The sequence below is a fragment of the Bufo gargarizans genome, chromosome 5 (genome assembly GCF_014858855.1).
Source record: "Bufo gargarizans isolate SCDJY-AF-19 chromosome 5, ASM1485885v1, whole genome shotgun sequence".
Taxonomy (NCBI): Eukaryota; Metazoa; Chordata; class Amphibia; order Anura; family Bufonidae; genus Bufo; species Bufo gargarizans.
Window position 1 is genome coordinate 265,592,632 of NC_058084.1, and position 24,021 is coordinate 265,616,652.

Genomic DNA, 24,021 nt, shown 5'->3' on the forward strand with positions numbered 1-24,021 from the left:
GCAGTCTGCAATAAAGGGTCCAACTGAGTGTTAGCAGTCGGGGACGGGCCCCTGTGCAGTCTGCAATAAAGGGTCCAACTGAGTGTTAGCAGTCGGGGACGGGCCCCTGTGCAGTCTGCAATAAAGGGTCCAACTGAGTGTTAGCAGTCGGGGACGGGCCCCTGTGCAGTCTGCAATAAAGGGTCCAACTGAGTGTTAGCAGTTGGGGACGGGCCCCTGTGCAGTCTGCAATAAAGGGTCCAACTGAGTGTTAGCAGCCGGGGACGGGCCCCTGTGCAGTCTGCAATAAAGGGTCCAACTGAGTGTTAGCAGCCGGGGACGGGCCCCTGTGCAGTCTGCAATAAAGGGTCCAACTGAGTGTTAGCAGTCGGGGACGGGCCCCTGTGCAGTCTGCAATAAAGGGTCCAACTGAGTGTTAGCAGTCGGGGACGGGCCCCTGTGCAGTCTGCAATAAAGGGTCCAACTGAGTGTTAGCAGTCGGGGACGGGCCCCTGTGCAGTCTGCAATAAAGGGTCCAACTGAGTGTTAGCAGTCGGGGACGGGCCCCTGTGCAGTCTGCAATAAAGGGTCCAACTGAGTGTTAGCAGTCGGGGACGGGCCCCTGTGCAGTCTGCAATAAAGGGTCCAACTGAGTGTTAGCAGCCGGGGACGGGCCCCTGTGCAGTCTGCAATAAAGGGTCCAACTGAGTGTTAGCAGCCGGGGACGGGCCCCTGTGCAGTCTGCAATAAAGGGTCCAACTGAGTGTTAGCAGTCGGGGACGGGCCCCTGTGCAGTCTGCAATAAAGGGTCCAACTGAGTGTTAGCAGTCGGGGACGGGCCCCTGTGCAGTCTGCAATAAAGGGTCCAACTGAGTGTTAGCAGCCGGGGACGGGCCCCTGTGCAGTCTGCAATAAAGGGTCCAACTGAGTGTTAGCAGTCGGGGACGGGCCCCTGTGCAGTCTGCAATAAAGGGTCCAACTGAGTGTTAGCAGTTGGGGACGGGCCCCTGTGCAGTCTGCAATAAAGGGTCCAACTGAGTGTTAGCAGCCGGGGACGGGCCCCTGTGCAGTCTGCAATAAAGGGTCCAACTGAGTGTTAGCAGTCGGGGACGGGCCCCTGTGCAGTCTGCAATAAAGGGTCCAACTGAGTGTTAGCAGTCGGGGACGGGCCCCTGTGCAGTCTGCAATAAAGGGTCCAACTGAGTGTTAGCAGTCGGGGACGGGCCCCTGTGCAGTCTGCAATAAAGGGTCCAATTGAGTGTTAGCAGTCGGGGACGGGCCCCTGTGCAGTCTGCAATAAAGGGTCCAACTGAGTGTTAGCAGTCGGGGACGGGCCCCTGTGCAGTCTGCAATAAAGGGTCCAACTGAGTGTTAGCAGCCGGGGACGGGCCCCTGTGCAGTCTGCAATAAAGGGTCCAACTGAGTGTTAGCAGTCGGGGACGGGCCCCTGTGCAGTCTGCAATAAAGGGTCCAACTGAGTGTTAGCAGTCGGGGACGGGCCCCTGTGCAGTCTGCAAAAAAAGGGTCCAACTGAGTGTTAGCAGTCGGGGACGGGCCCCTGTGCAGTCTGCAAAAAAAGGGCCCAACTGAGTGTTAGCAGTCGGGGACGGGCCCCTGTGCAGTCTGCAATAAAGGGTCCAACTGAGTGTTAGCAGTCGGGGACGGGCGCCTGTGCAGTCTGCAATAAAGGGTCCAACTGAGTGTTAGCAGTCGGGGACGGGCCCCTGTGCAGTCTGCAATAAAGGGTCCAACTGAGTGTTAGCAGTCGGGGACGGGCGCCTGTGCAGTCTGCAATAAAGGGTCCAACTGAGTGTTAGCAGTCGGAGACGGGCCCCTGTGCAGTCTGCAATAAAGGGTCCAACTGAGTGTTAGCAGTCGGGACGGGCCCCTGTGCAGTCTGCAATAAAGGGTCCAACTGAGTGTTAGCAGTCGGGGACGGGCCCCTGTGCAGTCTGCAATAAAGGGTCCAACTGAGTGTTAGCAGTCGGACGGGCCCCTGTGCCGTCTGACACTATCCAATCAGTGCTGCTAGAGCTATTAGTATTTACTAAACCACAGGGGGAGAAGTGTTCAGAATATTTAGAACATATCTGAGTTGATATGACAAAACCACATATAGTAAGAAAGCCCGTTTTAAACAACATGCAGTAAAAATTGAAATAAATATATTAGTCAGACAGAGGGCTCCGGCTGATTCTCAACATATTTGTCAGGTTGCGGCTGGATCTCCGCCAGTGCCCATTATAGTTAATGGAGCCGGCGTGCATTTAGGCAGCGTATGGCAATGTGGGATCCCTAGAGTCCTGGCATGCTGTTCCCTGACAGAAAAGGCTTCCGGAGCTCTCAAACACTAGTGTGAACCTAGCCTAAGTGCTAAAAGTCCTCCAAGTCATTTGTTTCTAATCATGCAGCTCCCGTACAATTGTATAGCTGTATAATTAGGATGCGTTCAGATGTAAGGGATTACTGGGGTGACCGTGGTGTAGTGGAGCGCTAAAATGCATTCGGCATACCCTTTTAGAATCTTTCACTTTTTTCACAATTTATGTTGTGGCTTTCTCCCCCATCATGAGAAATTGAACACAGAATGTTAGAAATCTTTGCTAATTTATTGAAAAGGAAAAACTAAAATGTTGCATTGATGTACTCACAAATAGTTAGGGATATTTGGCTTTCAAATGAAATTTATGGAAAATGGAAAAAGGTCATACTACAGTGATATTATATGATGAAAGTAGGGCATTTACATAGAAGCATGCAATGGTGATTTCCTCAGCTCAAACAACTTACAGTGGTTGGTATACCCCCACAAAAATGTCAGTCTCAATAACTTACTGCCTGCTGACAGGGCCGGCTCCAGGTTCATGTGGGCCCTTGGGCGATAAATCCCACTGGGCCCCCTTCAGGCAGTTTTGTACATTTACATGTCCCTCTGTGGCTCCCACACAGTATAATGACCACCAGTGGCCCCTATACAGTATAATGACCACTAGTGGCCCTTCACACAGTATAATGACCCCCCAATCCCACCAAACACAATATAATGACCCCCAGTGGCCCCACACACAGTATAATGACCCCATAATGGCCCTCCGTTCAGAATAATAACCCCCAGTCGCTCCTATTCAGACTAATGATCCCCAATGGCCCCCACACTGGGGGTTATACTGTATTGAGGGGGCACTGGGGGTCAATATACTGTATAGTGGTCACTGGGGGTTATTATATTGAATGGGGGCTCTGGTGGTCATCAAACTGAATGGAGGGTCATTGGGGATCATTATACTAAATGGGGGACACTGAGGGTCATTATACTGTGTAAGGGGCCCTCATAGTGTAATGACCCCCCCCCCCCACCCCCCCCCCAGTGGCCCCCTCACATTGCTATCATTGCTGGAGCGCAGGGGAGCCGGCGGTACTTCAATTTATTAACCGCAGCTCCCTGCGCTCCTTCCCTCCTCAGGCCCGCTGCAGCAGGGAGACACACGTCATGACGGGCCTGGAGGAGAGAAGGAGCTGTGCAGTGATGTAGCTAGAACTGACTGGGCCCCACAGAAAATGTCATCAATATCAGATCGGAAAAAATATTCCACGGCACACTCATATAGTTTGCACGATAGTATGTATTTTATTATTTGCCAACACCAACTTTACTGATCAATCATCACGTGAATTCCGGGCTAACGTTTCGGTCCACCCGGGACCTTGATCGCGGCCTATGATAATACAAATAAGTACATAGTATAAGCTAAATGTCGATTCACAATAAAAAATAAAGGATAAGAAACTAGCGAAATGTATGCATAAAGGTATGTCTGATAGCAGGCAGTATATACAATAATAACAACCACATAACAGAATCAGTCCTTCTCATGCTCATATAGGATAATAAATCAATGCATACAAAACTTAATCCAAATTTAGAGCCAATATATAGTATTGTAAGTGGTAAAAAAGTATATCTGTCAGTCTATCAGTTATATGTCAAGAATTCATAAAGAGGATATATTATACATGGGATGGGATCTATATACATATATAAACACCAGAGCAGCAGCGGAACATGGAGGGAATGACCGCAGCCATAATAGGTACATTGCATATTGTTCTAACTATTTAAACATACTTAAGTATAATTAACCTTGTGCTGAAGAAATAGTGTTTGCTCGTTGGTGGCATGGTGGAGAATGGCGATAAGACGCCAATTATATAGTGACTGCCTCGTGTGTGAGGCGTCTGACGTCAATAGTATGCGTCTGTGAGAAGCAGGCCGCTGGAGAGGGAAGCTGCGCATGCGCATAAGGTATGATACGCTGGTCGTCTAGTCGCATCGCATCTCCATGCCAACATGAAGAGAACCGCACGCGCACAAGGGATGGCGTTCCGATCATTTGATCGGATAGTCTTGGTAATGTATTTTGAAACAAGGTATAAACCTCCATGTTCCACTGAAAATCATTAATCAAATAGCGAAAAGACATCAATGTATGTACCATGTGGCCATTTTACAATAGTTATTTCTGAAAGTCATAACTTACAATATAAATTGACTCGTTAGTCACAGGGTTAGAAGTAGCCAGGTAATATGTATCCGAGTTAGTAAAGTTAAAGTATCAATAATAGAAATGATATCATACCTACCCCTGGGAGTCAACGTGTCTAGGTAGAAAATAAAAAAATTAAATTAAATACAGAAATATGAGTATCATGATAAGGTAATCAGGTTAACAGGCAATATATGAACAAGCAAGTAATATTTAGAGTCAAGCAGCAAAATTATATTGCACAATTATAATAGCAAATCAAATTCTCGATTGAGCCCATGTGGTGATAATGTTCTGAGCTCATAGATCCAGAAGGACTCCCTTCTTTGAAGTAAAAGTTTGCGATTGCCTCCCCTTCTTGGTATAGGGACATGGTCTATGACCTACAATTGAAATTGACTAATCCTATGCTGCATCTGAAGAAAATGATGTGGTATCTGAAGTTCCGCTTTTTTGCATCTGATATCAGACTTGTGTTTACAAATCCGATCTCGTATGCATTGAGAGGTTTCACCTATAAAGGCCAGGCCACAGGGACATCTAATCATATAGACAATGTAGGAGGATGTACATGTGTAAAAGCCCCTGATGTTATAAGTTTTCCCTGAATGGGGATGTGTAAAGGTGTTACCTTTCTTAACATGGGTACACTGGGCGCAATTCAAGCACGGAAATGTACCATTTTTAGGAGGAGCTAAGGTGGCCTGTTTAAAAGGGGCCAATGCTTCCGAAGAATTCGTCTACAAGAAATGTCTCAAAGATTTTTAGAACGTGGATATCCTGGATCACTTTTAAACACAGAACTGAAAAAATCTACTAAGTCTCCATCCCCTCCACGTTTGCCGTTTATTACTACGTACCACCCATTTGTACCCAAGATACACCAAATTATTCGGAAGCATTGGCCCCTTTTAAACAAATTCTACCCTGACATTCCTGAATTTTGACACCCTATGAGAATGTGTTACAAACGACCGCGAAATTTGAAGGCTGCTTTAGTTCATGCCGATATAGGTCCATATACACCTAGATCTGTCCAGACCACCTTAGCTCCTCCTAAAAATCTTACATTTCCGTGCTTGAATTGCGCCCAGTGTACCCATGTTAAAAAGGTAACACCTTTACACATCCCTATTCATGGAAAACTTATAACATCAGGGGCTTTTACACATGTACATCCTCCTACATTGTCTATATGATTAGATGTCCCTGTGGCCTGGCCTTTATAGGTGAAACCTCTCAATGCATACGAGATCGGATTTGTAAACACAAGTCTGATATCAGATGCAAAAAAGCGGAACTTCAGATACCACACCACTTTCTTCAGATGCAACATAGGATTAGTCAACTTCAATTTCAGGTCATTGACCATGTCCCTATACCAAGAAGGGGAGGCAATCGTAAACTTTTACTTCAAAGAAGGGAGTCCTTCTGGATCTATGAGCTCAGAACATTATCACCACATGGGCTCAATCGAGAATTTGATTTGCTATTATAATTGTGCAATATAATTTTGCTGCTTGACTCTAAATATTACTTGCTTGTTCATATATTGCCTGTTAACCTGATTACCTTATCATGATACTCATATTTCTGTATTTAATTTTATTTTTTTATTTTCTACCTAGACACGTTGACTCCCAGGGGTAGGTATGATATCATTTCTATTATTGATACTTTAACTTTACTAACTCAGATACATATTACCTGGCTACTTCTAACCCTGTGACTAACGAGTCAATTTATATTGTAAGTTATGACTTTCAGAAATAACTATTGTAAAATGGCCACATGGTACATACCGTACATTGATGTCTTTTCGCTATTTGATTAATGATTTTCAAAATACATTACCAAGACTATCCGATCACATGATCGGAACGCCATCCCTTGTGCGCGTGCGCACTAGCATCGGCGGTTCTCTTCATGTTGGCATGGAGATGCGATGCGACTAGACGACCAGCGTATCATACCTTATGCGCATGCGCAGCTTCTCTCTCCAGCGGCCTGCGTCTCACAGACGCATACTATTGACGTCAGACGCCTCACACACGAGGCAGTCACTATATAATTGGCGTCTTATCGCCATTCTCCACCATGCCACCAACGAGCAAACACTATTTCTTCAGCACAAGGTATGTTTAAATAGTTAGAACAATATGCAATGTACTTATTATGGCTGCGGTCATTCCCTCCATGTTCCGCTGCTGCTCTGGTGTTTATATATGTATATAGATCCCATGTATAATATATCCTCTTTATGAATGCTTGACATATAACTGATAGACTGACAGATATACTTTTTTACCACTTACAATACTAAATTTGGATAAAGTTTTGTACGCATTGATTTATTATCCTATATGAGCATGAGAAGGACTGATTCTGTCTTATGTGGTTGTTATTATTGTATATACTGCCTGCTATCAGACATACCTTTATGCATACATTTCGCTAGTTTCTTATCCTTTATTTTTTTATTGTGAATCAACATTTAGCTTATACTATGTACTTATTTGTATTATCATAGGCCGCGATCAAGGTCCCGGGTGGACCGAAACGTTGGCCCGGAATTCACGTGATGATTGATCAGTAAAGTTGGTGTTGGCAAATAATGAAATACATACTATCGTGCAAACTATATGAGTGTGCCGTGGAATATTTTTTCCTATATAGTGGCTTGACAGCCCCTTCACACAGCACCTCTATTTGGATCCAATTTAGTTTTGGCGGTCGTGCCATTCAATATAGATTAATCAATATCAGATCGGCGGGGGTCCAACACCCGGCACCCCCGACAATCAGCTGTTTGAAGAGGAGGTGCATGTCGTGCCAACGCTGCCTCCTCTTCACTGTTTACCTTCTCGCCGTTGCCTCTGCAGCGGTGAGCAGGTGTGATTACACCGAAGCTGTCCCATTCATTTCAATGGGACAGATTACTCCTATACAAGTGTATGGGAACAGATGCCGTTACATAGCCCCAAAAAAAAAAATATAACATGTCCTATTCTTGTCTGTTTTGCAGACAAGAATAGGCATTTCTACAATGGGCCGCCTGTTCCGTTCCGCAAATTCCGGAAGACACACGGGTGGCTTTCGTGTTTTGCGGATCCGCAATTTGAGGACCGCAAAAAAACGGAACGGTCGTGTGCATGAGGCCTTAGGCGTATTTCTGACACAGATTGTGGCGCAAAGGTCCATAGCACCGCATCTGCATCTTTTTCACGCTCATGCCAGGTCTAAAAAAGGTGGCGTGGGCAGGGAAAGGGATACAGTTATGGCCATACAGTTATTCGATACCACCGCCATACATTGACCGGATAACATCTCTGTACAGAGACTGGATAACACCGCCATACCGTGACCGGATAAAAGGGTATAAGAGGGCACAGTACAGGGAATGACTAGGGGCACTGCACAGGGTGTGGTAAGGGCACAATGCAGGGTATAAGGGGGCACAGTACGGGTGAGGGGCATAATACGGGGTGGGTGGCACAGTACAGGGTGGGGGGCACAGTCACATGACCCTGTGACGTTAGAAGGTCCTTATAGTGAATGCGGTTCAGACGCCACCATAATGAGAGGCAGAGGAGTGAGAAAGGAGCCCGGGGCCCTGGATGGACAGGAGTTGTGAACACAGCAAGTAGGTGGAAGGGGCTCTGAGGGGGATTCATACAAAAAGTAGTGGCAGAAGGTCTGTGCAGGGCAGCAACAGGAGATAGGAGGGTGAATAGGAGCTCTGGATACATGAGTGAGGAAAGGAGACAGCAGGGGCTCCATGAGGATGAGATAGGAGAGGATATGGCAGGGGGGCAGGAGTCATGGAGGCAAACTGCTTAATGAAGCAGTAAAACAACTAAATAGCATGAAGCAGCTGGTATACAGCATCCAGCAGCGCATGCGCAAGCTTATGGCTCAGCGAACGCATTCCGTGGATACACATGTCAGCGCCTAGAATCGGTCTCACAGGACGCACTGCATGTGCACCAGCCGGTAATGAGGAGTGAATAACTTAGCAGTGGGGCGGTGCAGGGCTCCAGGAGAAGGGGCGCGGCTGGGCACCAACGGCCGGAGGGACAGCCCCTTGGGCACCTTACTCAACCATGTTAATAAAAGCGATTTTCTAGACAAAGGACAACACTTAGGGTAGTAATACTAATATATTTTAATACAAAACGAGCAGTCTGATGTGATGATGTTAAAAGCTCTGTCACTAAAATCCAGGTGACAGAAGCCCTTTAAACTGCTCATTCTCACCCACAAAGCTGTATTCCTCTACATCTCCTCCCTTATTTCTGTCTACCATCCTACCCGTGCTGTTCAGCCAATGACTTATGACTAACATCTACCGTAATCTGAAGCTCTCACTCCTGTCTTCAAGACGTCTTCCAAGTTGCACCAGTTCTCTGGAATGCCCTATCCCTATTTATAATATCCACAGTTTTAGACGCTCCCTAAAAAAACATATTTTTAGGTTAGCCTATCACAACCCCTGATCAAACTCTTCTCCATTTACCCCCTTCAGCATCATTCTTCTGAATCTGATCCATCAAATATCCACACCCCAAGCACTCCAGATATCAGCTGGCGACTGGCTCATGCAACTTTATATCTACTCCCCTATTGTGCTAAAATGGCCGGACCATTGTACAAAACAAGCACTTGTTACCTTCTGTGTCACCCCCATCTACTTATAGATTGTTAGCTCTTGTGTGCATGACCCTCATTCCTCCTGTGTTAATTGTTGACTTGTTTGTTGCTATGTTTTTTATGACTCTGTTTGTACATGAACCTCCTGATTTTAAAGCGCTGCAGAATATGTTGGCTCTATATAAATAAAAATTATTATTATTGAAATGTGATTCAATTATTTACATTTACATTGCACCAGAGTTAAGTGGGGGCGTGCTTTAGGGCACTCCAGCGGATGCTTGGCATTGTGCACTGTGAGTTTAGGCCTGTGTGTAAATGCTCAACCATGGAAATCTATTTAATGACGCTTTAGAAACAGATTAACTACCGATGTGATTTCCAGAAGCAGCGGAGAACTCTGTTCTAAGTGCTGCAACATAAGATGAGCAATATTCATGTACCCCATGCTTCAGCACTCAATGGTCCCTCTCTGTTTCTATGGTCTACAATTGTGTGGTTGAATTGCTGTTACTCCTCCATGCTTCCACTCCACTGTACTAGCGCGTGTGGTTGAATTGCTGTTACTCCTCCATGCTTCCACTCCACCGTACTAGTGCGTGTGGTTGAATTGCTGTTACTCCTCCATGCTTCCACTCCACCGTACTAGTGCGTGTGGTTGAATTGCTGTTACTCCTCCATGCTTCCACTCCACTGTACTAGCGCGTGTGGTTGAATTGCTGTTACTCCTCCATGCTTCCACTCCACCGTACTAGTGCGTGTGGTTGAATTGCTGTTACTCCTCCATGCTTCCACTCCACCGTACTAGTGCGTGTGGTTGAATTGCTGTTACTCCTCCATGCTTCCACTCCACTGTACTAGCGCGTGTGGTTGAATTGCTGTTACTCCTCCATGCTTCCACTCCACCGTACTAGTGCGTGTGGTTGAATTGCTGTTACTCCTCCATGCTTCCACTCCACCGTACTAGTGCGTGTGGTTGAATTGCTGTTACTCCTCCATGCTTCCACTCCACCGTACTAGTGCGTGTGGTTGAATTGCTTTTACTCCTCCATGCTTCCACTCCACCGTACTAGTGCGTGTGGTTGAATTGCTTTTACTCCTCCATGCTTCCACTCCACCGTACTAGTGCGTGTGGTTGAATTGCTTTTACTCCTCCATGCTTCCACTCCACCGTACTAGTGCGTGTGGTTGAATTGCTGTTACTCCTCCATGCTTCCACTCCACCGTACTAGCGCATGTGGTTGAATTGCTGTTACTCCTCCATGCTTCCACTCCACCGTACTAGCGCGTGTGGTTGAATTGCTGTTACTCCTCCATGCTTCCACTCCACCGTACTAGTGCGTGTGGTTGAATTGCTTTTACTCCTCCATGCTTCCACTCCACCGTACTAGTGCGTGTGGTTGAATTGCTTTTACTCCTCCATGCTTCCACTCCACCGTACTAGTGCGTGTGGTTGAATTGCTTTTACTCCTCCATGCTTCCACTCCACCGTACTAGTGCGTGTGGTTGAATTGCTGTTACTCCTCCATGCTTCCACTCCACCGTACTAGCGCATGTGGTTGAATTGCTGTTACTCCTCCATGCTTCCACTCCACCGTACTAGCGCGTGTGGTTGAATTGCTGTTACTCCTCCATGCTTCCACTCCACCGTACTAGCGGTTGTAGTGGATCAGAACAGAAATGTCACAAACATATCTGTGACGCAGTTGGCATCCTATGACATTCCCACATGTGAAGGCTGTTGCATCATGTTATACACCTGCCTGCAATGGTTGCGGCTGTACAACCTGAAGTAAATAACTAGGAGGGGTGTCCACATGGGCTTGGCCATAAAGTGTAGAACTCTGACATCCAACATTGCTCTAATTTCACTGTCAGTCCCACATAATAATCAATATTTTTATCACGTAAAACTAAAATATTCCCCACATTGTGCTGCGACGTCTAGAAGAAAATAATAATTAAATGTATAAAGATAGGAGTTCATATTATACAACACTACTCACCATGGCGTCCATAAACGGGAATGCTGCCAGGTACAGGAAGGCCTTCCGTGTTTTATTTCCCACCGAATCGTCCACATGGTGAAGCTTGTTAATGATATAATATCCCAGGTCACTATATGCTGTGAATGAAAAGAAAAGAACACGTGCAGTTTCTCTGTACAAGGACTATATGAGCAAGGAAGAAGACTGCCAAAAAAACAGGATATAGCAAGTTGGCACGTGGCAGGAAAGGTTCAATATTTCAAGAAGAATAGTTTGAGTCCCTTAAAATGTGAATATCTGTAAGATTTTATTTTATTTTATAACAGTACGATAATATGGAAATTCTATGGAAATATGTCATTTATTTCAATAGAGGGGTCTCAGCTTAAGAACGATAAGAAATAGTTACAAAGTTCATGAGGTAGAAAAAACACATTGGTCATTCAAGTCCAATCTATATATAATCCTAGTGTTACCGCTGTTGGCCAAACCTGACCATATCAGAGTAAGGTTGAAAGTATATGGCATGATACATATATAGCAAGCAGCATCCCCATAAAAATCATGTCATCCAATACTTAAAGGGGTTATCCAATAATAGAAATACCCCCCCACCGACACACACAATGCCCAGAGCCCTCCTATAGACGATACTTATCTGATCCCCGACACCCGTGTCCCCCCGGATCGCTGCACGGCCGTCGCTGCATCTCCCCGTTGCATGGACATCCGGCAACAGGGGGAGCAGCCAATAGCAGGCTGTGCCGGTGAACAGCCTCCCTAGCATCACCAACGATGTTTTGATCCATGCGACGGGGAGAAGCAGCGGTGGCCATGCAGCAATCCGGAGGGATGTGGGTGCCTGGGACTGGGTGAGTATCGTCTATAGGAGGAGCCCGGTCATTGTGAGACAGTATTTTTACTGTTGGATAACCCCTTGAACTTCAGACATACCATCAATGGAGAAGACTGGGCATACACACTCTGTTCTTCCATGGTAAACACAATTAAAATCAGTCAGTTCTCTGGATTCGCATAGTCGAACATACACACTTAGGCTAGGGCTCCACTGCGACATGTGTTACGCGACTTCTTGTCCTTCCAAGTTGGATTTTTGTCCAACTTTCGCGTCGCAGTCGCAACATGTTGCAGTGCGACACCATTGACTGTCATTACAAAGACTGTCACGCGACATTGGTGCAACATGAATGTCGCGCCACACATTTTACAGTGTAGTTGTTCACTTTATATCACCGTATACCCCAGCCCTACATGTTCTATAGCATATCAATAGGTCATCAAACAGGGGCCAGCAACCTCCGGCACTCCAGTTGTTCTAAAACTGTATCTCCCAGAATCCCCCTTTCACTTCAATAGGAGTTAACAAGAACAGCCGACCAAGCGTGCATATTGGGAGATGTAGTTTCAAAGCAGCTGGAGCGCCAAAGGTTGCTGAACCCTGTCATGATACATTTTTGTGGAAAATGACTTTAAGACAGAAATAGGTAGCTTGTAGCTGCTGCCAGTATGAATAAATGAAACTTTTTCTTATTTTACAAAAAGCTAAAGAAATGTAAAATGCATACCTATGAGGGTGTGAAATATGGCGGCCACGATGCCAGCTACCACCATACATAGTACAGCCTTCGTTCGGTCCCTCTTACTATTCACAAAAACAAGTCCAACATTTTTGAAGTCACTCATAGGACCAGTGAAGAACTTCATTAACGAATATGCCAGACCATAGCTGGCAAGCATCTCAATGGCATCTTCTTTAACGGCAGCTATACCCCGATTTAAAGCCTGTAAAAATATCAATAAGAATGCAAACATTAGAAACAAGCAATGTATTAAACCGAATAAAAGAAAAAAAAAACTCTAAAACAAATTCTAATAAAAAGTCAAGTAAAAAAAAAATATTATTTTGGTAGTCAAACACATAAAAAAGCTATGGTCACTAAACCACCACGTGCACAAAATCACAAAAGGTTGCATGGACATTCAGTCCTTTTTTGGGTCTGGTCATGAAAGGGTTAAAGACATTTAAATTATCCTTAGCTGATATTTGAAATTGGAAAATTTGATATTCTCTTCAGAAAAGCATCACATCTTGCCGTTATGTTGCTGACAAGACCATTAAACAGTATATAATTCCCAAATACTTTGCACCATGAGATGCAATTGAAATACAAATACCCCACAGAAGTCTATAATAGGAAAACCAGTGGGAGTCAAAGCGATTGTCCAACTTACAAAATAAATCTCTCAAGCCAGCAATTGTCATAAAATAATAAAAGAATGTACACAGCCATTTTACCTCCTGCCATTTCTAGCGCCGGTGCTCCAATTGGCCGAGGCAATAACATTCCCGTATAATCCATGTGACCGCTGCAGCCAATCACTGGCCTCAGCAGTCCTGTGTCATATACCGGTAAGGCCAGTGATTGGCTGTAGCAGTGGCTAGTATATACAGGCACGTCATCGCTGCAGCCAAGAAGATGACGTCCTGAGGATAGGTCATCAATATTAAAAGTCTGGAGAAACCCTTTAAATAACACACAGGTATGTATGGTCCCTTAAATTTGGTGAAGTTGTCAAATGTCTTAATATTTATTAATTAGTAATAATAGAAAGGGGTGCAGAGAAAATCTTAGCTAAATCAGACCTTTGACTGTCTTCATATAGGAATAGTCCACACATGACAGCTGATCCGGCTGTTGAAAAGTGGTGAGAGGTGTAGAAAGTCACTACTGTGCAAATACAACTTTTCTACAACAGAAAAGGGACATAAAACCTTCCATAAATTTCTCCCCTAATGTGTTTTTATGGCAAACCCCTGACTGACCCATTGTTATCTGCTTCTTAAACTGAATTCTCAGTATCACAACTGAATCAACCTTGCAAGACACTTGATCTGTAGTACAGATCTCCTACCAGGTCATTTCTAGTGTTTGTGGGGCACACTGCAATAGATATGGTCTGGCATGCCTAAGAGAGTCCACCTGCAGCTAAGGTAAGACAGAGGGAGAAGTATTTCTTCCTGATCTTGTCTTCACTTTCAGGTTGTGAAGCTCTGCTGCATACTGTACCAACTGTCCAATATCTGAGGTCACAATAATCAATATCTATAACTGCACCATCACAGCAATGCACCGTGATTATGCAAGCACCGGCGTGGTGGCTGTTGCTTCGACCATAAGTTGTCTTTTAGTTCTTGTTTGAGGGATTTTCATCCAAGTCTTCCGGTTCTGTGAGATTCCTGGACCGTCTTGCATGCACTGTTGTTTTGAGGTCTATCCACAGATTTTCAATGATGTTCAGATCAAGAGACTGTGAGGGCCATGGGAAAACCTTCAGCTTGTGCCTTTGCGGTAGTCTATTGTGGATTTCGAGGTGGATCCATTTGTAGAAGCCATCCTGTTTTCAGCTTCAGGTTTTCTACACTTAGTGTTGTGTTTGCTTCCAGAATTTGCTGAAACTTCATTGAATCCATTTGTCTCTCTACCCGTGAAATGTTCCCTGTGTCATTGGCTACAATACTACCCCAAATCATGATCAATCTCCCCCCCATGCTTAATGGTTGGAGAGGCTATTTAAGGTCTGAGACCTCGGTCAAAGTAAGTCTACTTTCACACTCGTGTTTTGGCTTTCGGTTTGTGAGATCCATTTTGCCCTAATGAATTCTGAATGGAAAAGGATCCGCTCAGAATGCATCAGTTTGCCTCCGTTTTGTCTCCATTCTGCTCTGGAGACGGACACCGTCTGATGAAACTGAGCTTTCACTGACACAATCAGGCACAATAGAAAACGGATCTGTCCTCCATTGACTTTCAATGGTGTTCAAGACGGATCTATCATGGCTATGTTAAAGATAATACAAACAGATCCGTTCTGAACGGATGCAGACGGTTGTATTATCTGAACGGATCCGTCCGTGATGGATCCGCAGAAAATGCGAGTGTGAAAGTAGTCTTATCTGTGCACTCAAATCTCCTTGGGTTCCCATAATTTTGCAAGGTATTCCTTTCCTTAAATAATACACTGATATTGATTCAAATATTAGGAAGTGTTTTTCCTTTTTTACCTTTATGCTTTTCAGAGATCATTTCATCTTCTTGCTTAACTGTTCACAGTAACAGTAATTTTGACCATGGGTGCCCAACCTTTTGCCTGCAACTGTAGTTACGTTTACTGTGCCATACTGCATGCTTCCTCTGTTACTGCTATATACAGTATCATGGTGCTGGTTGTCTTTTTATGTATCCTATTTATATGCCCTTTAGTTCAGTCATGTGATCAATGAGTCATTGACATGAGACCAATACACACACTGTGCCTAAAGCCACCACAGGAACATTAGCAGCAAAGAGCATGTAATCTAATATATAAAGCTGAGTGTATGTTCCGCTGAAGGACACAGTAGCATTTAATAATCAAAAAATTTGGCACACAGGTACATCCGGGAAGGTTTTAGACCAGCTCTCAGCTTTCTAGAACGTACCGTTCCTGAGATATATATATAAAAAAATGCATTAGCCAACAGAAGCTTGGTCACATGACCTTTATCAGCCAATAGAAGCTTGCAGGTCCTCCAGCCTCCACATGCACAGTTTTACTCCAGGTTTCCATAACAACCCAGCCATTTATCGTCACTGCTGTAGGGGAGCTTTAAAGGAAATCTGTCACCAGGATAATCGCTGTTGAAGTTAAGCCATGGCCTAATAGCACTTAATACCATTTCCAGATGTGCCTTTGTTCCAGCGATAGTTGTTTTTATCCTCTGAAAATCCAGTTTATTTGATATGCAAATGCCAGTAGGGAGCCCAGAGGGGTGTCACTGTTGCAGGAAGAAGCCCAGACACGCCCCCTGCCACAATGTGTCCACCCTCAAAACCGGCAAAACTCCGCCCACGGGTCCAGCTAAGCCACGCCCCGATCTGGTTAGGCCACACACCCTCCACTCCTCAGCCGATGGGGATTCAAAAAATGAAGGTAAAAATCAACTTCTGTCAGCTGCAGAGGTGTGAGGGAGGGTGACTTTCTCCCTGCAGCTCACACTCAGACAGTACAGTGCTGCTGTCTTAGAGTGAGCTGTTGAAAAGGACACGCCCCCAATCCAGTAAAGGCCACTGTTAAGGGGGCGGGCCCCTGTGGAGGTCACTGTCAAAGGGGTGGTATTCTGTGAAAGTCACTGTTAAAGGGGAAGGCTGCTATAAAGGTCAAAGTTAAGGGGGTGGACTGCTGTGGAGGTCCAATTTTAAGGGAAGGGGCACTGTGGGGGGGGGGTCAGTGTTAAGGGGTGGGGGGCTGTGGAGGTCACTGTTTTGGGGGTGGGGTACTGTAGATGTCACTGTTATAGTGGATAGTGTTGATATCTTTTAACGACACAGACAAACATGAAATGAAATAGATTAAATATACCCGTGCGAAGCCGGGTCCTTCACCTAGTGTATGTATAAATGTAAAAATAGATAGTGAATGTTCGTTCTTGAACACCAAAAGCATTTTAAAAAATCTAAATAGGCCAAAAATTTCATAATATCTTTTTAAAGGTCAGAAAGCTTTTTTTTCTGATACAGAGTCCCTTATACCTTTCTTAAATGCAACAAGACTCCTCTGGATAAGTCATCAGTATCTGATCAGTGGGGAACCCCGCCGATCAGCTGTTTGAGAAGGTGCTCCTGTGAGCGCCGCTGCCTTCTCGCAGCTCACCAAACACAGCGCCGTACATTGTATAGTGGTTGTGCTTGGTATCGCGCTCAGCCCCATTCACTTCTATGACTGATGAATGTGACATCATCTAGATCCCTTGTTGCCCTCCTCTGCTATGTCAGGAATTATGTCAGAGATCAACATGTAGCCTTTTGATGGGAAAGGGGCATGGCCCACAATATGCCCCTTTGCGCTAAAATTGGACCACAATTCTGGCATAAAATTCAACCAATCGTTGGTATAGAATTAGGCAAGTGTCTAGCCCTGCAATCCAGCTTGCGACAATGATAAATGTGGTGCAGGTCTAGTCAAACTAAGTTTACAGCATCTACAGATTTAGCAACTCTGCTCATTAGTGTTTTTAATCTATACATTTTTTTTATATTTCTTTATAGGGGGTTGGATTTTTATTTATTTATTTTTTTTACAATTACAGAACTATACATGCCTTGCTTCCCATAAAAAAAAAAACATATCCATGAAATTACAGGGGTTATCCCATGATTGATGTAAAAAATGAAAATCAGACATCATACAGTACATGACAATCTCTTTCTAACAAAGCTACAACCAGCCCTGTACCTCACATGGATCCATCAAGTGATCTGCTAGATTCTCTTTAGGTTGGCAGGTCAGGGGGTGTGCCCTTTCTGATACAACTCTTTTCCTGTCACATATCAGGAGGTGTATCTTTACTGCTACAGCTTGCTCCCTGTCACATCTCTGGAGGTTTATCCTTGTGCTATAACTCTTTTCCCAGGGGCGGCTGGGACAGGGGACAGGGAGGCAATTGCCCTCCAGGTCGCCCTAAAGCATGTTAAAGACAGCCGCTGGGCCATCTTTAACAAATATTTTTTTATTTGATTTTTTTATTCCTCAGGGCCGCACCACCGATCACCACAGATGGAGCGGCCCTGGTTCTAGTTGCCAGGGGGGGTGGTGGGGCAGTAGGATATGAGCTCTTCCATTGTGGAAGCGCTCATCTCCATATTTATCTGTATCGCCGTCCTCAGGACAGCGATACAGATGGCTGTGCTACGGCTGGGCAGGGGAGGGAGAGGCGTCTCCCCTCCCTGTTCTTCTGATAGGCCGCAGGCACTAATGCCTGCGACGTATCAGAGGCCGGCTCAGGCGGCGCGATGACGTCATTATCGTGCCGCCTGAGTCGGGCAGCACACAGCAGGGACACAGGCCGTAAGAGGCCTGCATCGCATCACTGCTGATGGAGGTAAGTACTAGCGTTTTTATTTTATTTTTTTGCAGGGGAGATGGCACTATAGGGGCATCTGGCATTTTTTACAGCCCCATTTTTTTTGGGTGGCACTCTGGGGGCATTTATTTCTTGCCCATCTCTTGCCGCATTTTTAAATATGAAGGGGGCTTAGAAAAATGGATGGGCAAAAGAATTGGTGCAGCGTTCTACACGTGCCACATTGGGGGGTAGTAAATGCAATGTGTTCCTGTATAAAAGAAAAGAAAAGTCTGCAAAATAAAAATGGGCCACTTGACTGGATTTGCCCCCCCAGGACTAAGGCTGCCAGCCCTCCCCTGTCTCTCCCTGTCACATCCCTGGAGGAATATCCTTCTGCTATAACTCTCTCCCTGTCTCAGCTCAGAGGGTGTGTCCTTATGCTACAGCTCTCTCCCTGTCACAGCTCAGGGGGTGTGTCCTTCTGCTATAACTCTCTCCCTGTCACATCTCTGGAGGCATGTCCTTATGCTACAGTTCTCTCCCTGTCACATCTCTGGAGGAATATCCTTCTGCTATAGCTCTCTCCCTGTCACAGCTCAGGGGGTGTGTCCTTATGCTACAGCTCTCTCCCTGTCACAGCTCAGGGGGGGGGGGGGGGGGTGTCCTTATGGTACAGCTCTCTCCCTGTCACAGCTCAGGGGGTGTGTCCTTCTGCTATAACTCTCGCCCTGTCACATCTCTGGAGGCATGTCCTTATGCTACAGCTCTCTCCCTGTCACAGCTCAGGGGGTGTGTCCTTATGGTACAGCTCTCTCCCTGTCACAATTCAGGGGGTGTGTCCTTATGCTACAGCTCTCTCCCTGTCACAATTCAGGGGGGGTGTCCTTATGCTACAGCTCTCTCCCTGTCACAATTCAGGGGGTGTGTCCTTATGCTACAGCTCTCTCCCTGTCACAGGTTAGGGTATGTTCCCTTTCGGCTGCAGCTCTTTCCCTGTAACTGTCACAGCTTAGTAGATACAGCTGGCGGCAGTTGATAAATGAAACTGAGCATGTGCGACCAGCTCAGATGGTGGATGTGTAGATTACTATACAGATTAAACACCATGAGGAGTCATTATAATAAAGAGAATATGAATAAACTCAGGTCCAACTACTTGACAGAAGAATCAAAAACCTTCCAAGTAAGTTTTTATTTTAATGGGAAATAATGTTAAAGTAAATGGAAAAAAGTACACAGTGTAATCCAAATACAATGGTCTGGTAAGTCTGAGGATTACCCAGCAACCTCATTAGGGTATCAGTAATGAAAGCTGCCGCCCTTATATAGACAGCAGTATAAAGACGTACATGCTCCCTGTACAGAGAATAGATTGTGTATATAGCAGGAGCTCAAATATTACATTAAAGGTTATTAAAATATTACAGTAAAGGTTCTCAAAATGACATTCTGCTCCTGAACAGCCTCTTGTATTCTCCACTGACAAGCTGTGTTCTGTAACCCAAAGCATAAAGAACGTACACATACTAAGCTCCCGATCTGGGACAGTGCCAACCAAGGCCAAGTGCCAGCTCCGACATTGTAAGGATCCATTTCCCTCAGGAGACATTCCGGTGACAGAACAATGCCTTTCAGTTCTGGAGAATAAGTCATTCGAACCCCCTTCTTCATAGGTGATGTGTCCACTCTTCACTGATAACGGAACATAACAGGGATTCCAAGGTTCATCTTACTTTACACTACAGGTTTCTACACATTTGCCAAACACCGCATGAGGTACAAGTCGTGCACACGGTGAGAACAGAAGGTGTATGAGCGAGACAGGGTACAGCTACCAAATGTAACCAACGGGTCCCAGAAGTAGATTTTAGACGAACGTATATGGTGTCTAGAATCAAGCTGAACAGTTCACAATCTATAGGTCTGCTACCTCAATCAATATCTCTGCGTTCCCCCCAAATGTCCATTCAGCGTGACATCAGCCACACCACACAGCATCCATAGCATTCTAGGAATTAAAAAATGGAGCTTCCTAGCATCCCCTGTTGCAATGCTTTATGGGCATCATAATTCTTTGTAATGACGGCTGTTCATGCCCACTGCCGCTGCTCTCCTGCTGGCGGGCACCGCCGGCTGCTCTGGCAGCTCGGTGACGCCGGCTTCATTTCCACACAGGCTAAGGCCAGCATCCTGCTGGCAATGCCTCTCTCTGCCTGTAGGGCACACACAAGCTCCCTCCAGCTGCATGCACCCTAATTTTCCCCAGCCAATAGTAGGTTACCGTGGGATACTTTAGGCATCTTCCCCTGTGGGAAGGTGCCTGAGCAATAGGTTCTAGTCCTCTAGTTTCCTGCTAAGGTGTGCCATGTTTATTTGCTTGTTCTGTGTACCTGACAGCTGCTTATTTTCTGCTGTGACCCTACACTGCCTGCCTCTCCCTGCCCAGACATCGGCCTGTCCCTATGTGCCCTGCACTGGTATGTCTTGACCCCGTAAGTCAGGAGTCAATTGAACTGAGACTTTTCCAAGAGGCAATAGCTTGGTGGTTCCCCTGCAGTGGAGTCCAGATCCCTGTATAGGGGTTAAAGGGTGACTACTTAGGGAGCCACTTAGATAGGAGTAGCCCCAAGCCTAATCTATTCAAATGACACAGTGGGTCCACACCCACTTTGTTATATGCTTCAAGCTGCTATCTCTTACATTAGGTGGAAACTTATGGATGTGCCTGACCATCTTATTTTTCATATACAGAATCTTTAGTGTTTACTGACACTGGACATGTGACTGCTGTGGTATAAAATGAAAGGGGTGTTCCCATCTCAGACATTGATGGCATATCGCTAGGCCATGACTAGGACTAGACTTTATTGTCTACTGTTTGCTTTTGTACAAGATGTTTTAATTGTAACTTTATAAAGAAGATATGTTTTATGGAAGTGCTGGAGAACTGGATGTGTTCTACTGCAAGTTAACAAAAGTCTGATGGTGTGGATGAGAATGTGTCAGCGCAGAAACAAGGTGACTGGGCCTACTGGGGCCTACTGGTTAGTCACCATCATGTTCACATGCACGTGGTTCTTGGTTCCTTTACATTTAGGAATGCTACATAAACATGTGGCACCTGCTTCGTGCTAAAAATAATAGTGTGTGAGATAGCGAGGCTCTGTAAAGAAACAATGAGAAATCACAGCATGGAGACGAGGCATTTTAATTCCTGTTAGAGCTTTTTATCTGCAACAGATAAGATTGAATTTCTATATACCAAGCGCCAATTATTCAAGGCTTAGAGGATTAGGAAGCAATTCATGAGAAAACAGTAGCACCACCTTAGAATTGCACTTTTCTGTACATCTTGGGAAACTGTTATTGTAATTTCATGATATACCGCCAAAGTACACTGTAAGGGTCCATTTACACATCCGTGTGTGTTTTTTGCAGATCCGCAAAACACGGACACCGCCAATGTGCGTTCTTCATTTTGCGGGCCGCACATCGCCGGCACTAAATAGAATATGCCTAATCTTGTCTGCAATTGCGGACAAGAATAGGACATGTTCTATTTTTTTCGGGAACGGAAATGCGGACTCGGAAGTGCAGGTCCACATTTTCGGATCCGGGCCGCACATCGTGCGGCTCTATGGAAATGAATGGGTCCGCAATTTCGTTCCGTAAAATGCGGAACAGAATTGGGGACGATTGAATGGAACCTAAATAGTATGAACAGAACCTAATGGAAGTACCGTATTTTTTACCCTATAAGACGCAATTTTTTTCTCCCCAAAGTGGCGGGGAAATGTCAGTGCGTTTTATGGGGCGAATACTAATGAGCTCTTCCACAAGTCGCACATTGTTGTGCAATTGGGGGCCTGTGCAAAAATGTGAGACGTTTGATGCCAGCAAACTGGTGTAGAGGAATGATGAATGTTGACCTATGGCAGTGGGACAGGATGCAGGAGAAGTAATGCAGTACCTGGCTCCTTCTCCGCGTGGGCAGCATAGCAGTGCTTTGGGCTCTCTGAATAATGGGAAAGCTTTGGTCCAATAACTTTCTGCCCTCTACTGAATCCAATATTATGCACTGAAGCCATCCACATGAAGTACCTGTGGTCTGCTCGGGACCTGCCAGCAGGAATGTAGTGGAGCCTGGGTACAAGATGGCAGCCAGGGCACTCTGAAAAGAGACTCCTACACTCAGGATTATTTCTTTAAGAAAGTTCAACTGGTTTAAAGTATTCTATTGGTTCCTTTGGGCTACAGGGGGCCATGGGTGCCAACAAGCCAGTTTCCATTTTGCTCTTCAGTGCCGGATGAAAGCGGCACTAGAATCATGTCATGAGTCCTAGTCATGTGCCATGAAGTACAGTAGTGCACTGACGAGGGTGCATTTTAGAATGTTGTTATTGTGCATGCGGGTCATATACTGTAAGTATGAGTTTATTGCCACTAACAAGTGACTCGGGTTCAAATCCAGCAGAAGTGGTCTTCTGCTGGACCTCTGGAGACAGAACCTGGGCTTATGGGAGGATGCATTGGGATGGGGTGGTTTGGGGGCTTAGAGAGCAACTACGTCATTTAGAAAATCTCTTAAAAGATGTTTTCCTTGCATGCTGCTATTAGTCAGGAAGGTGGCTGGTGACAGATTCCCTTTAATGGGATAGCCCCACCCCCATCCTTAGCTCCGCCTCAGTTGCTAGCTCCACCTTTTTTGGGGGACTACCACTGCCTGCCTGAAATCTAGCAGCAGATCTCAATCTACTGTCTGCCTACCAAGGATCTCAGCAATTAATGGAAGTATTACAGATCATGAAATATGCCAAAAGTTTTACATTAGAGCATAAAGTTTCATATTTAAATGATACTGTAGCATGCTCACACAATAATTCATCACTGATATTACCACTATAGTACTAGAAGCAAAACCGTGTCATTTTCTGAAGGGAACCTAGAGTCCACATAGCTTTTCACAGGGCAGCTGCATATGTCTGAATGGTACACAGCTTCTCCAGCACAAGTGCTAACAAGCTCCAGAAGATTGCTTGTATTTGACACATGCCTTCACATATTAGGATCTTCTGTGCTACAAGAAAGAATTGGTTCCATAGTGATGTAAAACTACAGAAATTCTTACATAACTGCCATAATGTAAAGAAAAGTTCCATTTAAAGGGGTTCTCCGTGAATTATTTAAAATGTCTGCCAGCAACCTGTCCTAGAATGCGAGAAGGACTGGTTGCTTCCACTCGCAAAGATGACGGAAGTGTGAGGAGGCGAGGCGTCAGTAAACACTGCACTGCTCTACAATAGATGGTAATGATGTGATCATTATGGCTGAGCAGTCTGACAGGAACACTCACCAATATGTAGTGCATGCAAGTGCCATAATGGGTAATGAGGCCCAGCCGCTCACACCTCTAGGCAGCTCTGCAAGTGGAGGCAACCAGTACTGCTTACATTCTAGGACAGGTTGCTGGCAGCCATTTTAAATCATTTCCAGAGAACCCCTTTAAGATTTATATAAGTCCGGTTTACACAACTACCTAAAGATGCACATACTGCGTATGGTCCTGGGCTTTTAAGGGGTTCTGAAGTGACATAATAGTGATGAATTATCCTCAAGATCAGATAGACATCCCTGCCAATCAGCTGTTTGAAGGAATTGCGGGGCTCTTGCAAGTGCTGCATCAGTGGAGGTCCGACTCCCAGAACTCCCTGACTGCTTAAGTGACATCACTTTACATCGGTCATGTGGCCTGGGTGCACGTCAGTCCCACTCAAGTGAAATACAAAGTACATCACTACGTTTGGTAAGCTGGTAATAGATGGCAGTACTTACCGGAGCTCCAGTTGGTGCAGGAGCTTCAAACTGATCGGCCGGGGTGCCAAACCCCACTGGTGTGATATTGATAACCTATTCTGAGGATAGGCCATCAATATCAAATTCCTGGATAACCCCTGTA

At 45.3% G+C, this 24,021-nt stretch overlaps 1 protein-coding gene across 1 annotated transcript in view; it reads right to left on the reverse strand.

Annotated features, from left to right (window-relative positions):
* ANKH (ANKH inorganic pyrophosphate transport regulator) overlaps positions 1 to 24,021 on the reverse strand; it is a 133,850-nt gene that overhangs the window by 56,378 nt on the left and 53,451 nt on the right. Inside the window, exons 2-3 of the mRNA XM_044294729.1 lie at positions 12,748 to 12,964; positions 11,180 to 11,298 (exon numbers count right to left, since the gene is read on the reverse strand). Of these exons, the coding sequence (XP_044150664.1) occupies positions 11,180 to 11,298; positions 12,748 to 12,964 (336 nt within the window). The remainder of the gene's footprint in view (positions 1 to 11,179; positions 11,299 to 12,747; positions 12,965 to 24,021) is intronic.